The 21433-nt window shown below is 44.0% G+C and overlaps 1 protein-coding gene across 1 annotated transcript; it reads left to right on the plus strand.

Annotated features, from left to right (window-relative positions):
• Positions 1–2110: 2110 nt before the first annotated feature.
• Positions 2111–21114, plus strand: LOC134441655 (uncharacterized). The gene is made up of 8 exons (XM_063192043.1): positions 2111–2499; positions 3026–3181; positions 3886–3975; positions 8207–8498; positions 11218–11366; positions 16514–16566; positions 18212–18274; positions 21051–21114. Exons 1-8 carry the CDS (start codon positions 2170–2172, stop codon positions 21112–21114), a joined length of 1197 nt encoding a protein of 398 aa, XP_063048113.1. The 5' UTR covers positions 2111–2169.
• Positions 21115–21433: the final 319 nt, after the last annotated feature.

Genomic DNA, 21433 nt, shown 5'->3' on the forward strand with positions numbered 1-21433 from the left:
AGACAGGTGTTGACATGTGCTGATGCCATAACCTTATTCCATTACAGCATGGGTCTGGATATGCCTCTCATGTACTGAATAGTATCGCCAATTCATTGAGTAAATGTTTTGACTCAAATTTAACATATTGGTTTTGAGATTTCATTTTTAACTTGTGCAAAAATGTGTTCACTTATGTTGAAACCCTTATGCCATCAGTATTCAAAAAGGGGTGTTTATGTTTTTGCTCAGTGCTCAATGTTAACATGTCAGTTATCATTTAAAGGAGTTTATTGAATTGAACCTTTTTCATGGTAAGACAACCACTTCATTCACTGTTTATTGTACTTGCATGTATTTCATTTATAGATAATCATCCGCCCCTGCCGTCATACCAGAGCTAGAACTTCATCAGTGTATCTGGTCATTTGGTGAGAGACAGTTTTTTTTTCTTCCCCATTAACATTACTGTATTACAGTAGTGTTGCTGCTATTATGCTAACATATACTAATTAAGTATTCTCTCTCTCTCTCTCTCCCTCTCTCTCTCTCTCTCTCTCTCTCTCTCTCTCTCTCTCTCTCTCTCTCTCTCTCTCTCTCTCTCTCTCTCTCTCTCTGTGACACTTGAGCACCAGTCTTGAGTGAACTTGACCTATCTGTGTTTGTGTGTCTCTGTTGTGTTTTTCAGTGTGCCAACATGCTGCTTCGAGTTATTCTGAACAAAGATAACATCAGGAAAATACATATCGACAGTTTGCCAGAGACCTTGGATGAGTTCATGGCCTTGCTGAAACGAAAGCTTGGAATCGAAGATGACCTGATTGTCCAATATGAAGATAAAGACTTTGAAAATGAGCTGTGCAACTTGACAGATTTGTCTGAGCTTCCCGCAGAAAGGGCAACATTGAAGGTGTCTGTTCAGAACTCAACAGAGTCATACCACACTGATTCAACATCGGACACAGCTAGTTTGCTCTCATCGCCATCTTCTCATGATGCATCCCCCAGTCGAAAGCCTTGGCCTGAGGTGTTCGAAATCCCAAGATTTTCATATGATGTCGAGTTGCTGCTTAGAAGGGGAAATGAAGCCTACCAGAAAGATGGGAGTTTGCTAAACATAAGGAGAGACACTAAAAGTGAGATTCTTGATGTGCTGATTGAGAAAATGTACTCTTACGATGCCTACCAGTGATGCGCGGGTCGACGAAAAAACAAGACACACCCGACCGCTTTTTTCCCTAGTCCGCCCGCTTGCCCTGCCCGCAAGAAATATTCATGAAAAATATTGACCCTGCCCGCTTCCCGACCCGCCTTTGAAAATAGTAGCCGTGCGTCTTTATGAACACCCTAGCGTCATTGGCAAAGCACAATCACGTCAATAAAGGTCTTAAAAAGGGAATTTGCGTCAAGAACAAGACAACTGTGCATTTCAACAGGACATGTTGGATTTTTGAACTGAGGCCATGCAATGAGGACTGCCGACTGTCACCTGTTTATTTCGGTAACATCGTCGTTTGGATACATGGAGAAAATTAATCTGTAGGTTGGTGAGCAGACGGAGCCAGCCGTCAAGTGGATTGCCTCGTAGTCATGGTACGACACAGGAAATGAAAACAAACTCTGTAAGCAACACATGAGTGCGAAACCATTACAATTGTATAAGAAAATATGTAGGCTATATCCATCACTGCACTGTTTAGAGAGCACCCTCTGTGTTCTTCAAAATGCACTCAATGGTTGCACCTGCTGCACCAGTTGCGCGCAGAAGATATTCGGCCGACGCAGGAGCCTCATTAAGTCTCCTGCAGAGCGCGTGGCACCATCGTAGTTATTCAGCCATATAAACTTTGATCTATTTTGCAAAAAATGTCCCTGTCTGCTAAAGTAAACTATAGCCTATTGGCTATCCTATAGCCTACTTTAAAATTCGGCATCATTTCAAAGGTCCTGACCGACCGCACCCGACCCGAATTTCATTAAAAATAATATTTCATAACCCGTGCCTGCGGTCGACCGCAGTTAATTGCAAGCGCCCGCTGCTTTCGGGTCAGCCCGCGCATCACTGAGGCCTACCCATCACGAGAGCAATACGACGTTGTAGCACAAAGTCTCATCAAAAGACATCCTTGTCTTAGGGAGCCAGGGTCTGCCAAGGGGTGGTATTGCTGGAAATTTAGTTTAAAGTTCAAGATGGGAAACTATAGGACCAAGTTGCGCATGGCTGGATGCCCCGAACTCCAAGTCAACAGCCGCCCTTCTGGACCAAAGCGGAAGCTGAAGAAGGCTAAAAAAAATGAAGTGAACTTTCTTCCGGCCTTACCTGAAGGAACAACTCAAAATGCCCTGGAGGAAGAGCGCTTGGAGATTCTAGAAGAGATGAAGAAAAAAACTGCAGATGTGAAGAAAGTTGAACAAATGATGGCGAATACCTTCTCCTTGCGTCGAAAAGAAATTGTGGAAGAAGAGCCACCTGTGTCCGAGGTGAAGAAGAAGTGGCCAGCTTTATTTACAGAGCAACAGGTAAATGTCTTGGGTTTGAATTTTGGATATTTAGCGTAACCGTAATGTCTTAAGTCCCAACATGTAAAACAAGACCTGTAGTAAGACAATATTACTTAAAGGGGTATGCCACTATTTTGGGGCTTAATACAGTTAAAATCGTTGGCCGGGGTTTATAAAGGTGGTTAAGTGTCTTATTTTTCATGTTAGGCGTTGTCTTGCTTTAAGACAAGTTAAAAGAGGGAGTATGTAGCTAAGCTAGTGAAAGTCAATGCATCACTGTAGCATGTAGCATGCTACATGGATCCATTGACTTTCACTAGCTTAGCGACATGCTCCCTCTTTTAACTTGTCTTATAGCAAGACAACGGCTTACGTGAAAAATAAGACACTTTACCACTTTTATAAACCCTGGCCAATGATTTTAACTGTATTAAGACCCAAAATAGTGGCATCCCCCTTTAAGTGAAAAAAAATGTTGCCTGATCTAGATCTGTGTGCAAATCCAGCTGTGAATGTTTTTCTGCCATGTGTTCTGTCTTCTAAGATCAAAGCTGAATTCAACCGCATCACTTCGTCCAACCTGACCGAATGCTTCTACACTGGCCTTGACCAACACTTCCCTCGGCTCCTGCATCTCTACCGAGCGAAGATGGAGAGAATCCCGCCCCTGAAGAATCTCCTTCGCAAGCTTGAGGATGATGTAAGTTTTGAGCATAATGTTATTGTTTTGATCAATGAAGTGTCATGTACCGCAATGGTTCCAAAATGGAGATTGTACAGTACGTGAGCAAACTGCAGGGGGTGTGTGGAAAATGGGAATGTCAAGTACAGTCATGTTCAAAATGATAGTGTCTTATTTTTAAGTGGAAATGTAAAAAAAAAAACCTTCGAAGTGTAATTTTGAGGTTTATTTCAAAATACACACTGCCTGTTCAGTTACTTTTTCACAAAAACCTACCACTAAAAGTTCTGGCTTTGAAATGGAATGTGTAGTGTCCTCTATGTATTTGTGAACAATTGACATGTACTCATCCTTTGAAGACACTATTATTTTGAACAAAACTGTATACATGGCCTTTGGGTTCAACTCTTAACTGAAGTTGGTGGTTTTTGAACAAATGCCCCATTGACCTTGTCTTAAGACTGCCCCCCCCCCCCCCCCCTCCTACGGTAATGCCCCCATTTGACCCCTCCTTGTCGTCTGCCTCTGAACATCCCCAATGGCTCCTTAATGCCACCTGGGGGGGCTCTACAGCCCCCGTTAAGAAACACAAGGTTAGAGGAAGACATTTAGAATATGAGATGGGGGTACACATGATGTGAGATGAGAAAATTAAGGGAATATTTTGAATGTCTGTATACACTGATGTATAGTGTCCTGATTGATGTGCTCTGGCTTTGAAGAATTCCATCACAATGAAGAGGACTGTGGCCTTAAAAGGATTGCCATACCTCCTCAATGAAGACCCCTCAGGCTTCCTAAAGACTGCAGAAGTAAGTCTGGCTTCATTGCTTGTAGTATTATAACGCATAAGTACACACCATTAACCCGCTTGTGCTATGATTGGTCTGGCTGCCTGGGAGTTGTTAAAGTGATACTGTCCCATTTTTGGAAATAAGCTTATTTTACACCTCCCCTTGAGTTAAATAATAGGGTTTTACCTTTCTCCTGTACTTTCAATCGTTCTCTGGGTAAGGCAGTGCAATTTTTACCTCCAAGCTAGCAATTAACATTGAGTCCTATGAGACCAGCTGGCGGCTAACTGGTCTCCTAGGACTCAATGTTAACTGCTAGCTTGCAGGTAAAATTTGCACTGCCATACCCGGAGAACAGTTGAAAGTGTAGGAGAACGGTAAAACCCTATTATTAAACTCAAGGGGAAATGTAAAATAAGCTTATTTCCAAAAATGGGACAGTATCACTTTAAGCTGGACAAATCTGAAAAAACAGATCCACATGTGGCTCATGAATCTGAGCAGAATCACATGGAGCTGGCGATAGCCATGTTAAAACACCTGGCTGATTGTTGCAAAAACGTATCAAAAAATTTGTTTTTTCTCTTGGTCTCCTAATGCTATAGCTGTGTTGCCTCTTGGTCAACATCAGCAGAGCTAGCCTGACCATCGCCAAACCTGGTGTGCATTTCTCGAAAGCATAGTTGTCAGTTAGCAACTTGGGTAGTTGACAATTGGAAATTGCATTGCAACAAAGTAGCTTACATGGTTAACAACTATGGTTTCGAAAAATGCACTGGTGTGCATTGTCTTCCATTCAGCTTTGCAATCTCAAAACATTCTCTGTTCATCTATAAAGAATAAATTCACAATCTGTCATGTGACTCTTCAATGTGATCTGGCATTATTGAAACAACGGATACTCCAGCCAGGTCAGATCAGAGATCTGCTGAGAACCAGACTCCAACAGAGCTGGATGTCACTCAATTTTTGGTTTCAAATTTCATGCATTTCTTAGTCATGCAACATCTGGCCTGTTGTGTGCCCTTTAAGGGTGCTATTGAACATAAAGATAATTTTCTAGTTCTTTCACAATTGGTTCTCAGTGTGGTATAAGGCCATAATGGAGATTGACAGAAGGCTTTCAATGATTCACATGCAACACACAGGCATAATTTGAATGGTTGTGTTAATGATTCAGTACAAAGAATATGATGAGTTTAAATGTGTAACCACATGTCCTCACACTTTCACAAAAGGAGGAGACGGTCCTCTCAGAACATGTAGTCATGAGGATCCTTACAGGGTTTCAAAGTGGTCAGTCAGTAGTCTGGTGTAGAGCGACTAGCTCGAAAGCGCTCACTTGAATTTTTTTTTTTTTAAAAAAGCAACACGGTAGCAGTGTGCGGACATTCATCTTTGTTTCTACAGTATTCTGGCCTTCTGTCAAGCACCTGCGTCTTGGATGTGCGCACCACTAATCTACTGACTGATCCTTACAGGGAAAATCTGGCCAAAGATGTTTTTCCACCCCTTTCTCCCCGCTCGGCTCTTTAAAACCCTTTGAGGAGTACCATCACAAATGTGTTATCAGAATTTTGCCCAAATGTTGAGTTCTCATTGTGATGTCATAATGTCTTTGCAAGATTTTTAACACAGACGTCTATAGGAGCTATAGAGTGTTCCAATAAAATTCTAGAAGAACCTCTAGAAATTCCTTACTCCTCAAAGGGTTAAGAGCCGTGCCAGATCACTGGGGGCATTTGTTCACAATTGTTAACATTCCAGACATCATCTCAGGCACGAGATGATGTTTGAAGTATGTTAAAGCTCAGGACCTTGGAAAGGGCTGAACATAAAAAAATACTTTGTATATGAATACTTAGAATAGTTTATGCAGTACAGCTCAACTGCATATTGAAATTAACAGGAATTTCTCTCATTGGAAGTGTTGCAGCTACGCATAGGTTCATTCAGTGTAAATGTACTCCAAAAATGGAGTCTTGTCACCGCACACTGGTTTATTTTTGATTCACTGAACATAATGGAGTAGCAACGCAATGTGTTGATCACCAGAATAAGTTTTCAGCATAAATGTATGCATTGCATACCTACAGTCAGATCAAGTCCAAGGCAAAGGCTAGAACATGAGTCATTTGTTTTGTCAACCTGAGAGTGCCTATCGTGAATCCATTATGCCTACTTTCTTCAAATTTAACAGTCAATGGTGAGAAATAGGTGTTATTGGTCAGACATTGTCACAAACATTTCCATCCCTCTGCTGGGTTCTATGGCTTCCCTCCACAGTTCCTGGAGTAATGCCATCTCCATGCTCTGGACACTGTGCTGAGGGACACAGCAAATGTTCTTGCCACAGCACACAATGTGCCATCTTTGCTGTTATGCGAGCAAATTCAGTGGGTGATTATCACCTATAGGGTTGTGAAATTGTCAAAATGCATGTGACTTAAAAAAAAAAATCAACCAGAAAGGAGGAAAAAGAGATGGTCTGTGATGTTGCCTGTCAAATTTCTGTATTGTTGGGGTGTGTTATGGTTATTGCTTCTACTTTCTTCCCATTGCCTTTTAAAGTTGCACAATGGATTCAAAACTGGGCAGGCCACTGTTACACACTTTTATTTTTGGAGCAGTGTAGGAATGTTTCCCTGTGGTAAGGATTCAGGAATGAAAGTAAAATGAAATTCTTTATGTCCCATAACTTAAGTTTTCAAAACTCCATTCCAAACCCACTTTACTTCTTTTTAGATGCGTCCCACGCATCTCTATAAGAGGCTTTGGTGTCCGTCCGTCCGTCCGTCCCTCCGTCCGTCCGTCCGCCCTCCCGTGATGAGTTTCCCTCCCGTGATGCGTTTCTGAATTGTGATTCCCTCCTGTGATTCCCTCTTGTGTCCACAAGGTGGCAGTCGCTCAGTTTTGGCCTGGAGCTCATGCGTGCAAACCAACCGTGCTCTTTGCCAGTGAGAAAAACATGGCGGCACTTCCTGTTGATTTTCACATGAAAGTTTTGCTTAATTTAAAGTCCCTAAGCGACTATAAATGTTGTGGCTTCCATATATTGATGTAAAAGTGCCCCACGAAGTAATGAAGCACAACAAAGTTACTCCACATTACCATTTGACCACTCGTTTTTCTATGCTAACAGGGTAGCTAATGTAGCATTGTAAATGATCCAGGGAGAAAGGGGGAAATGTTGTGATTTCAGTCCGCCTGAGGCAACGATTTTCGTGGGGAAGATGACCTGCATCTCGGTGGCATTGAACCACGCCCCCGTGCCTTATTTGGCTCGCTCAGCACGTGCGTCCTCAGTCCAATCGCAATGCTTTATTTTCCCCAGACGTTTAATCGCATTTAAGTGAAAGTGCCATGTATACACATCGCAAAATAACTCTTAATCCGATCTATTTAAATCGCATTTATTAAATCGGACTTAAAAACATCATGTACACGTAGTCAATGTCTCATTGATTAGTTTATGGAACTTACGGTTTGTCTGTTACGGTCCACGAAGACAATATCCACGTGAAAACGCAAACGCCTGCAAACCACTGTTTTGACAGAAATACAGTTCACCTGTCGCCTACTCTGTTTTCTTCCCAAAGCGGCATTTAAAAGTATTCCATGAAATCCAACATCAACGTCACTTCAAATAGGTGACAGCATCATGCTCACACATGAAATAACACTTCAGTGAGGGGGGACATCACTGCTCTCATATTAAAGTGAAAAGAGAATTTCACATTTTAGTTTATTTAATGTAGGCCTATGCAAAATTGCAAATAGCCTATTCATTGAAATCCGTCCAGAAAGGGTTGTAATGTTTGCCTGTTTTTTATGTTTGTAATTTAAAAAAAAAAAAAAAAAAAAAAGTGATTAAAAAAAAAAAAAATAGCCTAACAAAAATAGAGATTTTATGTTAAAAAAAATGTGATATGGGATGGACCGATGGCCCCCCTAAGCTAAATTCGCCTTAGGTCCCCACATTGCTAAATGTAGTGTAAGGGATTATTTTGAAAAGACAGTAACATGTAATCAGCAATGCATTACAGTTTTTCAGTAAATTGCCCAACACTGTTGAAATCCTATGGTACTTTTTCAAATCCAGGCTTATACAGTACATGGTAGGCTTATTGATAAATTGCCTTGACAGGTTATGAGGAGGCCAAGGGGGCGTTTGGGCAAAAAAGGTTCAGAACGGGCATAGACGGACGCATCTGTTGTCCGCCTGTCGGACTTGTTTTTTTTTGAACAGGCCACAGAACCCGAGGAGGAGATGACCCAAGGCGTTGGTGTCGGCCTCATTCTCGTCAGAGACGGAGTGGACCCTCTCGACATTGCGGTCGTCCTCGAGAATCAAATCCTGTTGCACAACATCGGCGACCTCCCAAAAGCAATGGCAATGCTCATGGGCCTACTGTACGTTGTCAACATTGATTACCCAAAGGAGCTGCGCTACACCTTTGAGGTAATCCAAAAGGTCCTAATGAACATTGGCGGCGAGCATTGCTCTGCAAAGATTCATGGACTGCGAAACAAACTCCTACGTAGAACCGAGTAGGGAATTCAGAAGGTGTGGGGGATTCAGCTTCCCCAGCTCCCTCGGTATTTTTCAGTCTTTGCAGTGTTACCACAGTATTGTCAGTGAAGTCTGAGGTAAAGGTTTTTTTTTTATTATTTTTTTTTTAAAATAATAACAGTATGTAACGTCTTCAATCAAAAAACGTGTTGCGTACAGAAACAGAATGATGTGAGCTGTTCATTTCCCTTTTTTTATTGCCAAGAATTGGTGCCAAGAGAATTGGTTAATATTGGAATTGGCCCCTTTTTGCCATCCAAGTCCCATGTACATTTTGCCTATGTGGTGCTGTTGCGCAAGTTCTAGGCTAGTGATGCCAGAAACGTTAGTGTTGGTCTTCTAAGGCACATGAATACTGGGGCTGAATATTGGTTCACAGACCAAGGAGGATTTTTTTTTGTGTGTAAAATATATATGTTGTCTCTCAGTTTTACATTTTAGTAGTAATGCTACAGTGTGTAGCTCATCTTGATTGTTTCTGTACACGATAACAGCTTATTCTAATTGGTCTGTACTGTTAATTTTCTTTTTATCACCAAGAAGTGGCGCGTAGAGGGAATTTATGCTTTTTCACCATATAAGCCCTGTGCATATTTGCCCATGTTGTGTTGTTGCACATTTTCTAGGCTAGTGATGCCAGAATTTGTTTTAGGTTTGGTGTTGCAAGGAACACTGGGGCAGAATATTGGCTCACGGACCAAGGGAAAAAAACTATTCTGTGAAAAATGAATAGGTAAAACCCAAGAGTGATTCAAAGTTGCTGTTTTTTTACACTTCACATTCGCTACTGTAAATATCACTCTTAAGCTAGTTAGGCAATACTCCCATATGGATGTCAACAGTCACTTCCTGTTAACTAGCTTTTTTTTCTTTCTTCGTGCTGAAGACATGTAGCAATGTTACCGTACTGATTTTGTACAATTTCAGATTGAAGGGTTTTATTGATGTTGGAATTTGCCAATCATCTTCGTTTTGTTTCGTTGTGTGTAACTGAGTACAGGTAAATCTGCACATGGGTCACTTTTTTTTTTAGTAGCAAATGTCAGGTGGAAAACACCCAATGCTGATGAGTCATTGGTAATTAATGGATATGCTTCTTAGACAATCTAGTTAAAATGAAAAAAAAAAGAAATCCCTACAACTGTTACATTAGCTGTGGTTACACCACCCTAATGTCTGCTACTGCAAAAAAAAATATATATATCATTGACCCATGTGTGTGTGTGCAGGCTGCAGTCACTTTACTTTCAGGAAAATGTTCTGTTTTCAGAATTGCTACGTCTTGATTTGTTAATAAACAGAGAACAAAGAAGCATTTTTTGTCTTTTGTTATTGTCTGAGAATATTATGGTGTACATATTAATATGGTGAACTGGTGCATTAACACATTCATTTGTAGTATTACTAGGTTTTAATGTCAATTTAAAGAAGTAAAAACTAGTCATGTTAGATTGTGACCAATTGGAAACTGAGATTAAGGTTCTCGATTCACCTGAATTATGCAGTGTTTTCCTGACTTGCAAAACTAGTTTGTTTTGAAAAACATAAAGCATAGGTTCAACTTAAAAAAGTTAGTGTCCGGGTTGCCTTACTTTTGTTAGTTAACCAAACTTCAGAAAAGACGTTTTGATGACTTATTTTCTTCAGTCATCAACACCATAGGTTAAGTCAACTCGACTTGGTTTCTTTAGCCATCAGCACTTGAGGCTTTAAGTTAACTGGAATTTTGATCTAATTCATGTAACTCGGAAAGAGTGGTTGTTTGAAATACTTAACAACTCGTCACAACTTTTTCTCTGAAGTTTGGTTAACTAACAAAAGTAAGGCAACCTGGACACTAACTTTTTTAAGTTCATCCCATGCTTTATTTTTTACGGTGCACACACACACACACACACACACACACACACACACACACACACACACACACACACACACACACACACACACACACACACACACACACACAGTGGTATGAGATTATCTGCAATTAGGGCCAGCCGCTAAATCAAAAGCCTCTTCACTTCACTTCTGACAATCAAATATAAAGACACCACTTCCTCACTGAATGATACACTCTTCAACAACTGCACAAATGCAGCAGCCATAATGGTGACACTGATTTTTTACTAACCACGGCAACCACACCCAGAATTATTCAATTCGATTGCCTTTGAAGCAAATGCAATTAACAAGAAAGTGCTTTCACTTATTCCTCTATCACTTTTAGCTCTGCTCAGATGATGACATTGGTGCGCAGGTGCCAAATGAACCCTTGTGATTGCTGGAACAGAGCAATGGAGAAATCAGCCAGCCCACTGGAGAGAGAGCCTGCCAAGGGGGAGAGAGAGAGTGCCAAGGGGGAGAGAGAGAGTGCCAAGGGAAACTGAGCATGTTCCCTGGCTCTGACTTCTAATCGGCCCTGTGCTCATCCTCTGGGATGTGTGTGTGTGTGTGTGTGTGTGTGTGTGTGTGTGTGTGTGTGTGTGTGTGTGTGTGTGTGTGTGTGTGTGTGTGTGTGTGTTTGTGTGTGTGTGTGTTTGTGTGTGTGTTTGTGTGTGTGTGTGAGAGAGAGAGAGTGTGTGTGTGCGCGCGTCTGTGTGTGTGCATGTGTACGTGTGTCATTGTGTGTGTGTGTGTGTGCATCATTGTAAGGTGAATAGGTAAGGTGACCCATGTGGTGTCAGAGGGGAACCCAGCCGGGGAGCTGTGGGGCTGGCTGCGTGCCCAGACTGTGGCCCTGGCCAGCGCTGTGGAGGTGCTGGACATCAGCTGGTTCACTGAGAGCATGAGGGCGGGCAGGCCAGTGGCCGTGGAGAGCAGAGATCGCATTCAGGTGAGACTGACCGTATTGATGAGGCACTATACACACTGGCTACTGCTCTGTCAGAATGTTTATTGAAGGGTGCCTTATACAGTACATGGGCGTGGAGGGCAAGACTAAACATATTGACAATACAGACACACAGACAGTGCTTCTCCGTCAGAATGTTTACTGAAGGCTGCCATATACATAGCCATGGGGGGCAGAGATCACATTCAGGTGAGTGGGCGTATTGATGAGACACTATATGCACTCTGGGTTTTGCTCAGTCAGGATGTTTACTGAAGGGTGCCTTTGCCTTATTTAGTACATGGGCGTGGAGGGCAAGACTAAACATATTGACAATTGGGAGGGAAAGTGGAAAACAGCGATCCTAGCGGTTACGTTCCAAACACCAGGGCAATCCTATTGAAACTCCCAGAGACGAGTTTTTTTAAAAAACCCACAAAGATATGCCGCTGAACTTGCACACCAGACATATGTTTCAGCTTACACAATACTAATAGGATGAACTACTACCTGTGAAAATCTTGAGTCATTTTTTGCCCTTTTAAGAAAAATAGAAATTGTGCCCATCTTGTCAGAAACAGACTACAGCTCCCAGCATGCTGTGCTTCGCACCTCATTGGCAACACAGAGAAACAATTGAATGCAAGTTCTTCGCATTTCTTCTTGTAATCCTGTGAGTTCCATATTGGCGTCTTATTACACATATATACACTCGATTAGTTTGGTTTGGTTTTAGCTTCTCTAGTAGATATGATGGCTTCTGTGGTGACGAGTAACCACCTCTCTGGCTAATGTTTGGCTATGCTAATTTGGCTATGCTAATTACATGGAGTAAACACGTCACACATGCGAGTCAGTGTAGTTCTGTATTAGCTTTTTAAAATCAGTTCAGATCAGTTATCAGTCACCACCTGAATTGATGAAACGGGCCAACATGCTTATTATATGACAGCCACTACTCCTACTTCGTCGTCAGGGCCGAGATGTAATTTTTTAAAGAAAAAACCCATTCATTTGATGCAGAGGCTTGGAACGTTGCCAGCAGGGGGCGATGAGATTACTTTCCCTCCCAATACAGATACACAGTGCTGCTCAGACAGAATGTTTACTGAAGACTGCCTCTCGTGCATAATGGCCTAAAAACATCACACTGCCAACTAGTGCCGAAAGATATTTCACATCCTCTCTCAATACTCTGACCGGAGATGACTGTCTGCGATGACAGGACACATGGGGCTTTATTCTAGCTAACCAACCAGGTGACACACACCTCACCTGTGCTGAAGTACTGTTGCATGGAAGGATGTCACCCTGTGTGGTGGGTCCACAACACAGCTGACACTAGGGAGTGATGCAGGCCTATTGGGACTATAGTGTCAGCCAGGCAAACTGATAAATGGGAATGAAAATGTTTGATAAAGTAGTTTCTGAATCATTACAGTATGTACCTTTTATCTAATGCAAGTAGTGCTGGATGAAATAAAAAGGAGGACACTTTTGTTTGAAAAATTAGGACAGGGGGCCTAAAAGGAGAGTAAGTCCAGAAGATATTACATATATTGATTCAGACCTACCATTCAGGCGGAGTAAAATTCATAAACTGAGACGTCAATCCAAGTTTTCCCAAATGCTTGTGTTTTCAGAAGTGAAAGAGGTATTCATTTTGGACTGTTGATTATTGCTCGGCCAAAGACAAAAAGAAGAAACTGAGTGTGATCTGAGTGGTGTGGGCACAGCAAGTGCCCAATTCTGGGCTGAGTAGCTCTCTTGGATGCCTCACTCAGAATTACAATCCACAATCTTTTAGGCCACCTGAACCCCTTTCCCATGTGGAGGGATCAAACTTAAATTAGCAGCTGTGAAATAATGATCTCGTTATCCAAAGGCGAGGGGCGCCTCTGACGTCAGTGTAGCAAGCTGGGTGACCATGAGCAACCACAAATGTCTACAGAGGTGTAAAAATGAAATTAGTTCTAAATTCATGGCGTGAGGCCAGATTCAGACTAGAGCGTGTTGGAACGGCAGCAAGACGACTGAGGTCTTTCTGCTTAGTTTTGGTCGGTGTGTTCTACTCTGCCTTTCACACCAACAGCGTGTGCGGCCAGTCCTGTTCAAAATCCCCCCGACAGCCAAAGCTAGCTTGCTACTTTGCCATTCATTTGAATGGGACACCGCCAGTCGCTACCGTCCAAAATCCGCTCAAGATCTATTTTCCAAATGCAGCGCGGAGCGTAGCCGACTCCCACGCCACTACTGCCCAACTACCGCCGCTTGGTGTGGAAGGACAGATCTGTTTCCATGTATTTTCGCCATCGCCGGTAAAAATTGCTTCCGCCCCGCGTACTCGCATTGGTGTAAATTAGGCCTAAGTACAACACTAGCACATGATATAACATAGACTTAGCTGTTACACCAGTTATTCCATTGTACCTAATGAGGTAGACTGTGTTATTACTGCAGTAAACGCCCAAACCAGCACAATCAGCTGATCACAAGTACACTGGTCTACTGGTTACTCAGTGAAGTTATCTGAATTGGAAGGAAATTGTTGGTTTTTACTTCTAGTTTTACTCATGACATCTCTATGTGTCTACTAAAATGCTTTTAGTATGCTTTCTTTTTCTTTCCTTTCTCCCTTGTTTTGGACTAAGTTTCCAAAGAGCCTCACTCCGCAAACAAATAAAAGAAGTCCATTAGTCTATTGATTAATCCACTTATTAAACCATGAAGATCTCTTTCCTCTCAGACCAAAAATGCCACAGTTTTGTCACATTATTGGAAAAGAAATCAAGTTGAAATAAGCCCATTTACAGCACTTAAAAGTTGCACGTTTACAAAGAACTTTGTGTGGAGAAAGTGATCGGTACCTTTTGTCTCTGTGCTGCTTTTGCTTTCATGATCATGAAGGTGAGACATATCAGCTGGCTTGATTCAAATGAAATGGAAATGGCCTTTCCCTGCTAAATACAGGTTTTCATTCACTATTCTCGTCACGATTTGCACCACCAATTCCAAAGGTAATTTCCACAGCCAAAGTGATCCTTTCAGACTCATAATTGCCCCTGTGTGTACTAATAATACATGTGTAATCCTTTTCAAGGCATGACAAATTGAGCACAGGCGATGTCTCTTCAGAAATGAAATGGCAATTTGTGTGGGGAAAACATTCACCACAGTGGGAGCAACTGATTGTGATGTATCAGCCCACTCGGTCTCCAGGGGTACTAGCCTTGCCCCTCTCCCGACCTCATGAATGAATGAATAAATGACTGAATGAATGATTTTTTAATGACCACTCTGCAAGCATAGTTCAGGAGTTCAGGAGGTTAACAGCAAGCCAGTGGGGATGAAACTGTTTTGAAGTGGGTTGTTTTGGTGGTAATTGTCCTGCAGCGCCCTCTGAGGGCTGAAGCTGTAGCATGGTGTGCAGGTGTAGCGGATGCAAATTAGCAGAGTTCTGAGTAGAATGTTAGTAAACCTCCATCCAAAAAGCCCCAGACAGTATCGTTAGTGCTGAGCTATAGGTCTGAACCTTTAGCTCAGCAGTATCGTGCCATGCCTCTCATACCTGTACTGGAGCGTGCACGGTCGCAAGTTTGAGCTCAGAGAGGCAAACTAGCACAGAATGAACTCAGTTACACAGGGTGGGTGCATGGTTTCTGAGACAATTTTGCCCACATACTGCAGACATGGATAAAGAAGTAGGCTGCTTAAGACCCCTTCATACCCTAAAGGTCTTTCCACTGTGACCATGATTTCACTTGCTAGAGGAGCAGGCCTAGTATAGCCTTTGCGTGTGGGTAATGTATTCATGGGGTGTTGCCTGTGCGTGTGGAGAGGTGACAGTGTTCTGAGTTGGAGTTTGGTGGTGGATTATTTTTTCTCTATGATGTCTTGCTGCCTTTGTCAGCAGCAGCAAGCACATAGAGTCTGAGCTCAGACATGGTTCAGAAATAGCAGCACTAACTGAACCGCACTCACAACCCGACTGCTAAGTGATACATTGGGAGTAGCTGTCTCAGGGCATTTGTGAGATGGACGCGGTGGTTTTAATGCATGCTCTATATATAATAATGTGTGTGCCACTGCCATGGTCTGCTTCTGTCAGATGCGTCTCTCCTGTCGGTTCACAGAGTGCCGTGTCTCAGTACGCGTGTCAGCGGAGGACAACCCTGGACAATCCCAACAAGATCTTGACAGCAAAACCTAAAGGGTGGAGAGCAATGTGATGAAGCATGAGGCTAGAAGATTTGCTCAGTTGTAGTTGAAATCTATCAAATGGCTCCTGCTTTATGTGCTGAAATAAAATTTCACTATGAAAGAGACACTGGGGCACATGAATTTCTTCCTGCCTGCCTGCCTGCCTGCCTGCCTGCCTCCCTCCCTCCCTTTCTGTCTGTCTGTCTGTCTGTCTGTCTGTCTGTCTGTCTGTCTGTCTGTCTGTCTGTCTGTCTGTCTGTCTGCCTGCCTACCTGTCTGTCTGTCTGTCTGTCTGTCTGTCTGTCTGTCTGTCTGTCTGTCTGTCTGTCTGTCTGCCTGCCTGCCTGCCTGCCTGTCTTTCTCTGTATTCAACTTCTTAGGCAGTCTCACTTGTTTGTTCCCAGTGATGCACACACTGCTTCTCTTTTGCTCTCACACAACATTCCAGACGCCCCCTCCCCACCCAAACACACATTCCCACACCCAGCCACCCCCAACATCACAAATGCCCACATCTGCTCTGAATCAGCCACATTAACCCACAGACGAGTAGCATCTGCAGGTAGGCCGGCGTCCCGTGGGGAGCAGCATGAGGGCAGTGGTGGAGGCTGGCACACAGGTGGGGTGGCAACACGGGGGCACAAACATGCCAGTCATCCAGACTCCCAGCCAGCTTGTCAGCCGGCAACCAAGCCAGTCTCTCTCTCTCTCTCTCTCTCTCTCTCTCTCTCTCTCTCTCTCTCTCTCTCTCTCTCTCTCTCTCTCTCTCTCTCACACACACACACACACACACACACACACACACACACACACACACACACACACACACACACACACACACACACACACACACACACACACATACACCTTCCACCCCCACCTAAATGTGTGTGTGTGAGTTGAAGCTGAGTTGATGTGGGCTCTTGTTCTGTTCGTGGGCGCGGGCACAGACGCGACACGGCTCCTATCAGCAGACCCAGCTGTGGCCCAGCTGGAACCAACTGTAAGCAGGCAGGCAGGCAGGCAGGCAGGCAGGCAGGCAGGCAGGCAGGCAGGCAGGCAGGCTGGACATGCAGGGCCTCTCTAGGGCTGCTGCCACTTCCACTGCTGTCTGAGAAGCCCCTGCTCGCCAGGCATCGAGCAAGAGGGGTAGACGAGGGGTTAGGTCGTGCTGTGCTGTCCTGGGTAATGGACCATCTCCGTCATGCCAGCAGGAGGAAGATGCAGTGGCAGGAGGAAGAGGATGGAGGAAGAGGATGGAGGGAGGGGAAGAGGATGGGAAAGAGTGTGAGGCAGGGGAGATGAGTGGTGAAGAGGAAGTGAGGGGAGGGGTGGGAAGGGAAGGAGGAGGGAGAAATGGAAGAGGATGGGGTGATGATAAGGGGTAGGCGAGGGGCGCTGGAGGAGGTAATGGGTAGTTGATGGGTAGAGGAGGCATTCAGCCATGATGTGCAGGGTAATGGACTCTGCCTCCATCATGCCAGCAGGAGGAAGAAGAGGAGAATGGAGGAGAGGGAAAGAGGAAGAGGAAGAGGAAAGAGGAGAGGAATGATGAATAGGAAGGGGGTGGGAATAGGAAGGGAAGGAGCAGGGAGAATGGGAAGACAATGAGGTGATGAGGGTTAGGTGAGGGGCAGTGGCGGTTCTACATATTTTGGGGTCCCTAGGCAAAATACAGACATTGGGCCCTTTTGAGTGATTTTTCCTGGCATTTACCCCATTGGGACTGGCTATTGGGGGCACCATACAGTGGACCGTTTGGGTGGAGCCTTAGACACTTTGCCTAGTCTGCCTGTTGATAAAACCTGAGTGGCACAGTAGGTGATGGGTACAGGAGGTATTGGCTCTCCGTCATGCCAGAAGAAGGAGGGTGGAGGATAGAGGATGGAGGGATGAAGATGAAGGAGAGGAAGAGGAAGAGGAAGGAGAGGAGTAAGAGGAGTAAGGATAACACGCCATTTTAACAGGGCTTTACTTACAGTGTATTTTCTCATTAGGTACAGTGGAATAGCTGGTGTTATAATACCAGGTAAGTACAACTAATCACAATATGTATTTTGTGTATCTACATACCAAGGGTGCCTACAGTCCAGTGGTCCGTTTCTCGATTCTTGTCGTTGCTAACTGTCTTAAGACCGTCTTAAGACAGTCTTACCGTTCCCTTGGACTTAATGGTGGGCGTCGCTGTCGAGAGAGAGTTGAGTCGCTCGTACGAAGGACTTTGCTAACGACGATAGCAAAGACACTTTCGAGAAACGGACCCCAGAACCACTAGACTTACCAACAGCTTCATCCACCACAGCTTCATTTCCTTGTATGACCAGTGCTTAATAAGAAACTGACAATAAAAGCTGACTTGACTTGCCTTGCCTTCGGCCTCAGTTCAGCCCTTTGCCTCCTGGAAGAATTCATCATTATGGCAAAGTATTATAAAAACCACTTCATGGTACATCATGGCCATTATTGCCATTATGGTATGTAGATACATAAAATATATGAGGTTATAACATGTAGGTACTACAGTTGTACTTACAAGCCCTGTTAAATTGAACTGTTACCGGAATAAGAAAAGGAGGTGGAGGATCGGACAGGGAGAATGTGATGTGGTGTGGAAAATGACATGTGATGTGGCATCTCCGTCATACCAGCAGGAGGAAGATGAAGAGGAAGGAGGTGGAGTCAGAGGAAAGTGGAGAAAAAGAGAAGAGAGGGTGGGGGCAGAGGAAGGGGAGGTGAAGAAGAGGAAGAGGAAAGGGAAGAGGAATATAGCTAGAGAGACTAGTAAATGCAAATTAAAAAGGGGAAGTAAAAATGGCCATTTAAGTATTAAGTTTTATCAATTCAAAGGGATTTATTAGTTTGAGATATCCTAGTTAGCAGTGACATGAATAAATAGATTTGTTTTTCTCGTTTTTTGAAGTGCTCAGTCTAATCGCTTCCCTGTTGCGATTCAATCCGTATTGTCAGAACAAGACATAAACTGGAGAGAGCGAGAGAGAGAGAGAGAGAGAGAGAGAGAGAGAGAGAGAGAGAGAGAGAGAGAGAGAGAGAGAGAGAGAGAGAGAGAGAAGAGGAATAACTGGGATCAGAAGGAGAGGAATGAGTGGGGGTGCCAGAGGGAATGTGATAACAGGATGGAGGAGATGAGAGGAGGGCGGGAGTGGAGAGAGTGCAGTGAGGTGGGATGGGGTGAAATCAGATGAGAGAAGAGACGAGAGGAGGGGAACACAGAGGTCCAGTAGACACACACACACACACACACACACACACACACACAGCAGACCACAACACCACGAGCAAGCTTCCTTTTCTTGATCCATGTTACAGGGAGCTGTCGATCAGCCTTCTCCCTGGGCTACCCCTATCACTGATCCACTCATTCTCCATTCTGTTTCTAGCCACATCCCCTGTGTGTGTGTGTGTGTGTGTGTGTGTGTGTGTGTGTGTGTGTGTGTGTGTGTGTGTGTGTGTGTGTGTGTGTGTGTGTGTGTGTGTGTGTGTGTGTGTGTGTGTGTGTGTGTGTGTGTGTGTGTGTGTGTGTGTGTGCGCGCGCGCGCGCGCGAATGTGTGTGTGTGTGCGCGTGGGTGAATGTGTTTGTATCTGTGTGTGTGTGTGTGTGTGTGTGTGTGTGTGTGTGTGTGTGTGTGTGTGTGTGTGTGTGTGAGAGAGAGAGAGAGAGAGGTGAGAGAGAGAGAGAGAGAGAGAGAGAGAGAGAGAGAGAGAGAGAGAGAGAGAGAGAGAGATTGGGAGGGAGAAAGAGAGAGATTGTCGGTGTGTGTATGTCAGTGAAAGTGGTGGGTCGTTCAACTTCAAAGTTCTTCCACTCACTTACAAGGCCTTACACAATCTAGCACCAGCCAATATAAGTGAGCTCCTCAAATCCTATGTACCAGCGCGGCCACTGTGTTCTGGAAATGCAGGTCCTCTTACTATTCCATCAGTAATAAAGAGTGCAGAGGGGCAGAGGGCATTTACTGATCATGTAATAGCATTGTGGACTCCTATGGGATGTTAGAGATGTGGGCTCAATGGAAATTGTATGTATATTTATTTATCTTTATTTGTTTTTACTATTATTTTATATTTCATCCGTAGTTTATGTATTCCTACTCTTGAAATTGTGTTCTGAGACCATGGCTAGGGTGATTGGTGATACCACACTAGTAATTCAAAGTTGAATGAAATTCAATGTAGGTTATGTAATGTATAGTGTGTGTGCATATATGTGTCTGCAGGGATTGCCACCAACTTCTAATTGGAAACACACAGTGTCTTGCAGGCTGATTTAGCACATTTCTGAGGTGGTGCATGCTTGTTTCAGCCTACTATTCCAGAATTGCTACTTTTTTGCTGCAAATAAATGAGAATAAGGGGCGTCATGGATGTTGAATTTGGCATTTGCATTACAGGCTATTGAGGGTGCAATAAAGCATCACACAATATCATCATTGGCTCTAGCCTGATAAACCAGACTAAATGTGGATGTCTAATTTAGTCTGGCCTCGATGCATAATACATCCGAAGATTGTTGATGAGAACAACCTTCCCTCAAAACCCTGCCCGCTTTGATTCAAAACACATCTTTGCGTTGTAATTGGTTTGCCAGATTCATGGCATTCTGGCTTCATTGAATCATTATGCGAGGCCAGACCCACCCGTAGACAAAACATTTTGCCGTCCAGCGGGTGGCGCTGGTTCACCAGGCTACATTGGCTCACTTCATCTTTAGAAGTGGCTCTTTGCATTTGTGCAGATGGACAATCGCGGAAACAGAGCGAAATAGAATGTGGATAACTGAAAAATCGCTCTGCAAATGTTTTTCGCCGGTGTGGACGTTTTTTTCGCTTTTCGCATTTTTCACATTTTCGCATTCCGCTTTTTTGCAAATCCGCTTTCCTCGCCGGTGTGGACAGTCCTTTAGAAGGATACTAAACATCTGAAGACAAAGTGAGCGATGTGGACCTTTGAAAATGAATAAACCAAGATCCCATAGATAGTATAAATACAGAGAAGAAAATGGAGTTGGAGTGGACAAACCCTCAGAATACCTGCCACAGACATCACCCGTAAAGCCCTGAAGTTGAATTCCCGAGGGAAAAGGAAACGAGGTGGCCCCAGGAACGGTTGGAGCAGAAGCTTAGAGGCAGAAATGTCTCAGGGTGGGCTGAACTTGAGAGCTTGAACAGAAAGCCAGAAATGGAGGTTGTTTGTCAACGGCCTGTATGCACCCAAGAGGAGTAAAGGGCTTAAGTCAACTACAAACGTAAGTCAAGTCTAATTGGAGACTGTGGCTGTGTGGGTGAGAGATCCCCTTTCTCCTTCGCTGTCTTCTCAATCTCGCTGCTCTTCTCTTCCTTGCTCCTCTTCTCTCCCTCACTGATTTTCTCCCTCTCGCTCCTCTTCTCTCCACAGCTTCCTTCTCTCCAATGTTTCCCTCTCTCCCTTACTCCCACTATCTTCCTGTGTTGTTTACCTCCATCGTGCAGGCTCGGGGGAAGTCTCCCCGGGTCTCTGACAGAGCCCCCCCAGATGGGGCTTATGCCTGCTTGACTGATCAGCCACTTTGTCCTATCGATCGCCATAAAAATCATGTGAAAGAGCAAGTGTGTGTGCATGCGTGTGTGCGTGCGTGCGTGTGTGCGTGCGTGCGTGCGTGCGTGCGTGCGTGCGTGCGTGCGTGCGTGCGTGCGTGCGTGCATGTTCATTACCTGCATGCTCACAGAATATCTCAAAAGGGTTTGTCCCCTGATGAACAAATACAAATCATGTGTTAATACAAATCTGTGGATTTCTCCAAAGCTTTGTCTACTTTTTTCACACCGCTTTATCAATCTGCCTATTGAAATAATAAACACAAGGAAATCAAATA

This window comes from Engraulis encrasicolus, chromosome 24 (genome assembly GCF_034702125.1).
Source record: "Engraulis encrasicolus isolate BLACKSEA-1 chromosome 24, IST_EnEncr_1.0, whole genome shotgun sequence".
Lineage (NCBI taxonomy): Eukaryota > Metazoa > Chordata > Actinopteri > Clupeiformes > Engraulidae > Engraulis > Engraulis encrasicolus.

Coding starts and splice junctions, on each gene's coding strand:
- LOC134441655 (XM_063192043.1), top strand. CDS start 2,170: ATGGGAAACTATAGGACCAAGTTGCGCATGGCTGGATGCCCCGAACTC. Junction 2,500..3,025: donor CTTTATTTACAGAGCAACAG/GTAAATGTCTTG, acceptor CTGTCTTCTAAG/ATCAAAGCTGAATTCAACCG. Junction 8,499..11,217: donor ACTGCGAAACAAACTCCTAC/GTAGAACCGAGT, acceptor ATGTGGTGTCAG/AGGGGAACCCAGCCGGGGAG.